At 40.0% G+C, this 8921-nt stretch overlaps 1 protein-coding gene across 1 annotated transcript; it reads left to right on the top strand.

Annotated features, from left to right (window-relative positions):
* Positions 1–4338: 4338 nt before the first annotated feature.
* On the top strand, positions 4339–5274 carry LOC105702512 (histidine-rich glycoprotein-like). Its single transcript, XM_023432118.1, has 2 exons — positions 4339–4530; positions 4612–5274. Exons 1-2 carry the CDS (start codon positions 4339–4341, stop codon positions 5272–5274), a joined length of 855 nt encoding a protein of 284 aa, XP_023287886.1.
* The last annotated feature ends 3647 nt before the right edge of the window (positions 5275–8921 follow it).

The raw sequence follows: 8921 nt of genomic DNA, 5'->3' as shown, positions 1-8921 counted from the left end.
TCAAAACACCATATACTATATATACACGCGTGCGGCGAAGAGATACATTCTAATGCGTTACGCATTTTCGTTACATCTAATCTTCTCCAGCATTTTCCTCCTCAAATGAAGCCTGGGCGCTGCACATGTAGTTTTACTATATAAAGTTTATTTACACGTTTTTTCAGTTCGACCCCGCAAAACACTATCTACTATAATATATACACGCGTACATGGAGGGGATACATTCCAATGCGTTACGCTTTTTCGTTACATCTAATCTTCTCCAACATTTTCCTCCTCAAATGAAGCCTGGACGCTGCATAAGAAATTTTACTATATAAAGTTTATTTACACGTTTTTCCAGTTCGACCCCGCAAAACACTATATACTATAATATATACACGCGTACAGCGAAGAGATACATTCCAACGCGTTACGCTTTTTCGTTACATCTCATCTTTTCCAGTTCGACTCGTCGAAACACCATAAACTATAATATATACACGCGTGCAGCGAAGAGATACATTCCAATGTGTTACACTTTTTCGTTACATCTCATCTTTTCCCCCATTTTCCTCTTCAAATGAAAGCTCGTGCGCCGCATAAGAAGTTTTACCTCAGAATGGAAAATCACCTAATCGAAGCAATTGAACGGAAGTAGAAATTAAAGTAAATTGTGCGTCGAAGAGAAGAATCAATTGCAGGGGGAACTGCAAATGGCGATTTTTTGTTTCTACCGTTTCAGCCTTATTTCCCAGCAACTTGTGCACCAATGTTCAGGCTGATCACGTTTCCGAAGGTCGCATTCTCGGTGTCGTTGAGTTTCGTGACAGGAATCGGAGTCCAGCATGACAAGGAAACTGCCGGAAAATGCTGGGAAAGCTCCCGACTAAAATTAGGGAACAATTTCATTAGTAAACTGGCGGTGGGTTTCGATCTTTCCGTTGGCTGAATTTATATTAGGCGCTGTACAGGAGGACGACCAGATATTTTTAAACAATTCCATAGGACGTATATGAATTTAAAAGCGCTACAGGGGTTAAGCAATAAAAGAAAATGTAATTATGTTATTTGTCATATTATTATCGCCGTTAAAAGGTATTTCCTTGTATGGACTTAAACTGTTCATGAAAATTGCGGCGCATTGATCAGGTTGTTTGATATTTTTAATCGCCTTGTATCGTTGTTTGTTAATGGAAATGTTAATGTTATATTTTGTTTTGAGATAAATTAGACATTCCGGAATTAACATATTCTAGATTGAAGGAATTAAAGTGAAAGATACATTTGAAAGTTACGTGATATTTAGTGTTTCTCTTATTTATTATTAATACCAATTAATAAAAGTGTACCAATTAAATTTTCAATACATGAAAATGTAGTATTTCCTTAATAGAGAAAGTGGAATTGAACGTAAGTTCTATTCCTATAATATTCCTAGTACTATTCGTACAAAAAGTGCAATCGTTGCAATGCAAGTACTTGCCAATTTATTATTAATACTAATTAATAAAAGCATACCAATTAAATTTTGAATACATGAAAATGTAGTATTCCCTTAATAGAAAAAGTAGAATTGAACGTCAGTTCAATTTCTATAAAATTCCTAGCACCATTCCTACAAAAAGTGCAATGGATACACATTCACCATTCGGTCCATTATAGCGTGCACGTTTCCATGAATTTCGCCCTTACGTCGATAATAGGTACAGAGATAATATGTCTGCTCCATTCGGTATATATGTAGGTGCACGAGATCGGCTGTATAATTTTGATTCAATGTCATCAATGGACAATCTATCGATTGTCGATCACTATGCAAATCTAACTCCCGGTAATAGAAATCCCGAGGCTGATGCCGGATCTCTGATTTGATAATACTAATCTTGGAAATGGGTCCTTAATAGTTCCATTTTCCGGTCTTGTATAAATCATGATGAAGAATTGATCTAGTAATTAAAGGAATATTAATACAAAGCTGTATGAACACGTTCCGAAATATGATAAACTGCTTACCATAAATTTAAGGAACGACAATGTCCGTGGTTGATAATAAATAAAATTCACTAATTTATTGTATTATATACACATGACAATGTATTAATTTAGTAGAGAGTAACCTTTAATTTTTGTTCTGGAACATATAAACTATAATTTCTTCGCCTATGAGTTAGAAAAAGAATTATTCAACTTCGATTTGTCCGAGTTTAATTGTACTAAGGGTGCCATCATTGCACAAATTTTCTCATGATTTTTTATTATCATGAGACATCCATTTTGAGTATTTGTTTATGACTATTTTTCTCGCCTATGTCACAAACAATTATCTAACTATCATTGCACAAATTTTCTCATGATTTTTTATTATCATGAGACATCCACTTTGAGTATTTGTTTATGACCATTTTGGTCGCTATGTCACAAACAATGAGCTAAGCACCATTGCACACATTTTATGACAATTTTTTATTCCCATGAGACATTTATTTTGAATAATTGTTTATGACTATTTGTCTCGCCTATGTCACAAACAATGATCTGACCCTATAAATAATAATGGCCTCCACTTTACCGGATTACTTCAAAGAGACTCCATTTTCTCTCAGAAGTCCTTGCATATCACAATACTCGAAATTATTCAGGGAAATGAATTATCATGGAATTATCATTCTCTGTTTCGCTTCCATCAGTCGGGGCGGGTAGAGTAATAAATTCCCAGAGGACGAGGTCGGCGCTTGTAAACCATCAGGTTTCGGACATCGCAGCTTCCCCGACGATACGAATGTCACTGACATTCCGTAAAAAGGCGATAAATTGCACTTTTCCAAATGGCCGACACGACGACGCATCTATGAAGCGGCGATTTATGGCGCCGCGGTTTTAGCGCGATTAAACGTTCCCAAATTAGACAGGGCGTGGATAAACGCGACCACCTATATTACACCTGGACACTTCAAAGTCAAGCCAGACGCGTAAAACGTGCCCAAAACTAGAATCCAACGAATATATTTCATAAAATTGATGAACCATGGATATGGATTAATCGGATCAGTCCAAAATATGAATTAGAAACTCCAACAGTAAGGTTAGGTCAGCGCTTTATACCACCTATATTACACCTGGACACTTCAAAGTCAGACCAGACGCGTAAAACGTGCCCAAAACTAGAATCCAACGAATATATTTCATAAAATTGATGAACCATGGATATGGATTAACAGGATCAGTTAAACAGATGAACTAGAAACTCCAACAGTAAGGTTAGGTCAGCGCTTTATACCACCTTTATTACACCTGGACACTTCAAAGTCAGACCAAATGCGCAAAATGTGCCCAAAACTAGAATCCAACGAATATATTTCATAAAATTGATGAACCATGGATATGGATTAATAGGATCAGTCCAAAAGATGAACTAGAAACTCCAACATTAAGGTTAGGTCAGCGCTTTATACCACCTATATTACACCTGGACACTTCAAAGTCAGACCAAATGCGCAAAATGTGCCCAAAACTAGAATCCAACGAATATATTTCATAAAATTGATGAACCATGGATATGGATTAACAGGATCAGTCATAGAGATGAACTAGAAACTCCAACAGTAAGGTTAGGTCAGCGCTTTATACCACTCATATTACACCTGGACACTTCAAAGTCAGACCAAACGCGTAAAACGTGCCCAAAACTAGAATCCAACGAATATATTTCATAAAATTGATGAACCATGGATATGGATTAACAGGATCAGTCATAGAGATGAACTAGAAACACCAACATTGGGGTTAGGCCAACCCTTTAAACTGAAACGAAAATGTACACATTTCAATTACACATTTACAATATCTTCTTAACCAGTATATTCACCACTAAACCGAAAAATGGCCATGTGACAATAAGTTACAAGATAATGGTACCGTTATACAATGTGTAACAGCAATTGCCCAAAAAGTACTTCCCAATGATCTTAAATACCCATGACCGCTACACTTGAGCTAATAAGAGTTGCCTACCGCTCTCGATCGTAACAATAAAGTGACATTGCCGGCTTTGAAAATTCTTTCTCAACCCTCTTCCTAATCCACTTTCAAGTGGCCCCAAGAATGTGTGCAATCACGTAAGGTGTCAGCAATCGCGACCGCAGCGCCTCCTTGGTCGGCAGCGTAACGCCGGTCGCGGTCGCAGTCTCCTATCAGCCGCAACAGCTGAATCGATTGCGGCCACTTCTTGGCCTCCACAATGGTGACAACTCAGGCATCTCGTGAAAGTGTGAAAGGGAGTAGCGGCGGAGAATGACGTTGATCGACAGCGTGGTCCCTGGAAAGTGAGGGGGACGGAAGTGGTAAGTTGCGGGGATGGCTGGCCCGGAAGTGTGTGCAGAAGAATATTTAAGTGTGGCCAGCGTAGGTTTGGTCATCAGTATCGAATGGTTGTCCACCGAGATGGGTCGAGGTCGTCCGCTCAGCTTGTTGGTCGCAGTGTTGTGTGTGGTGCTGACGGCGCAGCAATGTGTGGCGCGGGACAGGATTCGAAACAGGCGCGCTCTGGTGGAGGGGAGCCTCCACTCGCCCATTGGTCCCCGGGAGCCACGTGACGGGACCCTGGACCAATCAGCGGCGCCGAGCGAGCCACGTGACCTGGAGGTGGCCGCCAGCGGGCACGACCAGCACAAGGAGTCTGGCGGTGGACACAAGCACCACGGGGACCACCACGAGGAACACGGGGATAAGGACGTGAAGGGTTACAAGGGCCACCATCATCACGACGAAGGGGAGCATGGCGAGCACGAGAAGGAACATCACCAAGGACACCATGAGGAGCACGGCGGGAAGAAGAAGAAGCACCATGAGGAGTCCGAGGAACATGGGGAACACCACGAAGGGGAGAAAGGACACAAGGCTGGGAAGTTTGGGGAGAAAAAGGGACACAAGAAGGGGCACAAGACCAAGGGGTACCACAATAAGTTCCACAAGGACGAGTACCACAAGGAGCACAAGTTCTATGACGACTACCACAAGGGAGGACATCATGAGAAGCATGGCTCACAGCATGGACATCATGAGAAGAAGGAGGGCCACCACAAGAAGGGCGGACATCATCACTCTGGACACCATGATAAGCATCATGGGAAAAAGGGACATCACGATAAAGGACATCATGATGAGGATCACAAGGGGCATCATGGCAAGGAGGGGCATGAAAAGCATCATAGTCATCATGAAGAGTATGGGAAGAAGGGCAGTCATCATCATGGGAAGAAACATGGCTACAGCAAAGGGCACAAGGGCTGAACATGGCGGGACCTGGGACGTGATACCTTGGACAGGACTTGGATTTCTCGTACAACCAATGTTGTTGTTGCAATATTGTTTCTTTTCTATTACTGACGTCGCAATTGTTACCTGTACAGATGCGTAGCACTTAGATCTTCGTTCTTTATACATTGTTATACTTGTTGTTTCTTACAATAAATGAGTTTTATTACACACAGATGGAGGTGGGGTCTACGATCATTTCTCGCAATTTGAGGCATTTCATAACATATCGAAGTTGTCAACTTTCATCGCACCGTTTGCATTTAACTAATCTCCAAATTGGTATCTTTTCAAACTTTACAATGAAAATATGGAGGCTGTAAGTAATGTCCTGACACTCATGAAATTTCAGTTTTTAAAAATTTCTTTATAGACAGTTTGACAATTTAAAAAAAAATGAAATTTCATAGGCATCAGGACTTAGTCTCCACAATCAGGTTGTAAAGATTGAAACGATTCGATAAATTCTATTTCGAAAAAAGTTTGATAAACAATTGACCCCATAGATGCCACTTCCACATCCCCTTAATGAACAAAAATTTGAATTAAAATAGTAGAAAATTAACAAAAATTAAACCTGTTCCGTAATTCTTCCAGGTATATTTTTAAAGTTTATCAGAGCGTAGGTACTTTTTTCAAAAATGTGCTCTACCGATATTCTAGCAAGAGAAATTGAATTAAACCGAAATCCTTCGCTCGGAAAACCACCAGCGCGTCTCTTATCAGGATAAGAAATTTGAATTAAAATAGTAGAAAATGAACAAAAATTAACCGTGTTCCGTAATTCTTCTAAGTTTATTTTTTAAAGTTTATCAGAGCGTAGGTACTTTTTTCAAAAATGTGCTCTACCGATATTCTAGCAAGAGAAATTGAATTAAATCGAAATCCTCTTATCAGGAGAGGAAATTTGAATTAAAATAGTAGAAACTTAACAAAAATTAAACCTGCTCCGTAATTCTTCTAGGTATATTTTTTAAAGTTTATCAGAGCGTAGGTACTTTTTTCAAAAATGTGCTCTATCGATATTCTACCAAGAGAAATTGAATTAAACCGAAATCCTTCGCTCGGAAAACCACCAGCGCGTCTCTTATCAGGAGTGCACTCGGTTCCGGGAAATTTGATTTAATTTTTAGCCCGATTCGCGATAATAATTTGCGGTTTAATGGGCTCCAATTGCGGAATCTGATACGCGGAATTCCGGACTAATAAGTCTGATCTGCCCGCGGTTGGATTTCTATTAATCGTGGTGGTCATCCGCCGCGGTTTCATGTTTTTTTTTTTTTTATTCACGGGGCTCTACTTCTTTTCCTTTGTTGTGCGCCGATTGGGAAATGCAGACAATAATTGAATCTGATATTATTCCCCTCTTTCGCTATGCCCATCGACCGATTGTTTCGCTTAACGCAATATGCTCTGATTTTCGATTTCACCGCATAATCCAATTTTCTCCCTTCGTCCCTGTCTTTCAAAGTCAAAGGTGGACCGAATGGCCTCTTGATTTTTAAGGTTAAGTGGAACCCTAGGAATGAGTACCTAGGAATTATCCTGTCACTTTCAAAATTTGGATTTTGTAGAGAAATCTGAAATTTCGAAAAGTCAAACCCCCCTCAAATCAGTCGATTTAAATAAGACTACTTTTTAAGGGTGTTGGATAGAACTGTCTACAACTTTGACACATAACTCGTGAGCACCTAGGAATTATCCTAACACATTCAAAATTTGGATTTTTGAGAGAAACCTCAAATTTTGAAAAGTGAACCCCCCCTCAAATCAGTCGATTTAAATAAGACTACTTTTTAAGGGTGTTGGATAGAACTGTCTACAACTTTGACACATAACTCGTGAGCACCTAGGAATTATCACACATTCAAAATTTGGATTTTTGAGAGAAACCTCAAATTTTGAAAAGTGAACCCCCCCTGAAATTAGTCGATTTAATTAAGACGCTACTTTTTACGTGTAATGGATAGAACTGTTTGCAACTTTGATGCATGACTCATGAGCACCTAGGAATTATCCTGACACTATCAAAATTTTCATTTTTGACAAAAATTCTTTAGCCGCCCAAACCAGAATCAAAATGGCGCCGAGCTCTCATATTTCGATCGATATACAATTACTGAAGGCTCTAATATAAAATACGAAAGGGCCAGGACAATTGTACGACAATTTGGAACACTCTGGTAATCGAGAAACTCGCATTTGAAGGGGATAAAGGCAAAAAAAGTGTCTTATGCGCTTCTATGCTGAAACAATGGTAGTACGAGGTGTCGGAGTGAACATTTAGTTGATATGGAAATCGCAGATGGCGCATGGTGTCCCTCTGCAGTGAATTAGGGCCTCAGAAACCATGAATCCAGTGGATTTCTGAAGTTTTACTTCGATTTATTTATAATTAATATATGAAAACGACAGGCGGAGTATGCCATTTAGTACAATACCCAATATAATTCGACAGGGCTGTCAATATAAAAACCAACGTCGTCAACGTAGGCACTTAGAAAGATCTTCTTTACCGACGTCGATCAAGTTCCTCGGCGTGATTCAGTTGACCTTAAGGACATCGGGATCCTGTTATTTAATTACCTGCCGTAATTAATTCCGCATTGTATTCCGTATACATTCTGTTATTGATGGAAATTTCATAATCATTATTTATTATTTAATGCGGTATTAATATGTATGAGCGGTGAAACTGTTCACTGCCCCTTTTGATGAATATGGTAGAAGGTACGGTACAAAGTGAAACAATCACTTTCGGTACATCGCGTCCATTTTAATCCCTCTAGAACATATAGAGAAATTTAAAATATCTTTTTCATTCCTTGTCCGAGATGAGTACAACATTTTGTTTAAAAAAAGGAATTTCATGAGCAGCGCGTCATTCCTTAGGGCCTCCATAACGACGTGTTGAAGTTTCAGATAATTCAGTCCACCCAGTTTGGAGAAAAGTCATCAATATTTTCACTTTTTGTTCTGTATATATCACACTTTCATATCACCTTAGCGTAGAAAATGTGATACATAAAACGGCGCCTGATCAGTAAACACGTTGAGTGAACGAACCCATTCATCAGATGAGCGCTAACCGATCGCTCAACAGTTGTCTCCTCTGAATGCACCCATTGTTATACTTACTCCATTACGCGAGGGATCTGGCCTTTGGCAAAGCTGGAGCTGCCGAAAGAAACAATGACAATTAGAAGAAAAATGGTGAAGTGTTCGTACCGATCGACACAACATACAGATAAAGGCAACGCAATAGCTTAAATAGATCCCGGTGCCCGACTCCCTGTTGCTGATCAGCAGAAGGAACCGGCAGTCCACCCGAGTGGTCCCTATGGCTCCCCAAGGGGTTCTAGAACCTCCACTTAACCTTATTTATGTAATCTTGGTTAAGCGTTACATAAAACGGCTCCACTGGTCTTTTTAGGCGTTGTAAAAAGCGGTATCACTGTGCGGATAAGTGGAGAGTAAGAGGACGACGAGGTGGACGTCGCGTGCCACCTGACTGGTCGTGGGCCCCGCTCGAAAGGGAAACCGAATTTCGTGAGGCGAGGAATACTATAAATGGCGTCTGTGGTGGGTTAAGTCAGTCTAAGCCGTCGCTCGGAGGTCTCAAC

The sequence above is a fragment of the Orussus abietinus genome, unplaced genomic scaffold (assembly GCF_000612105.2).
Source record: "Orussus abietinus isolate OABI.00-Male unplaced genomic scaffold, Oabi_2.0 scaffold243, whole genome shotgun sequence".
Taxonomy (NCBI): Eukaryota; Metazoa; Arthropoda; class Insecta; order Hymenoptera; family Orussidae; genus Orussus; species Orussus abietinus.
The sequence above is the reverse complement of the archived record's forward strand: the minus strand, read 5'-3'. Positions and strand labels throughout refer to the sequence as shown.

Excerpts from the sequence above, each read along its gene's own strand:
- LOC105702512 (XM_023432118.1), top strand. The coding sequence starts at position 4,339 with ATGGCTGGCCCGGAAGTGTGTGCAGAAGAATATTTAAGTGTGGCCAGC. Across the intron at positions 4,531-4,611 it reads TTCGAAACAGGCGCGCTCTG|CCACGTGACCTGGAGGTGGC; the intron begins GTGGAGGGGAGC and ends GCGCCGAGCGAG.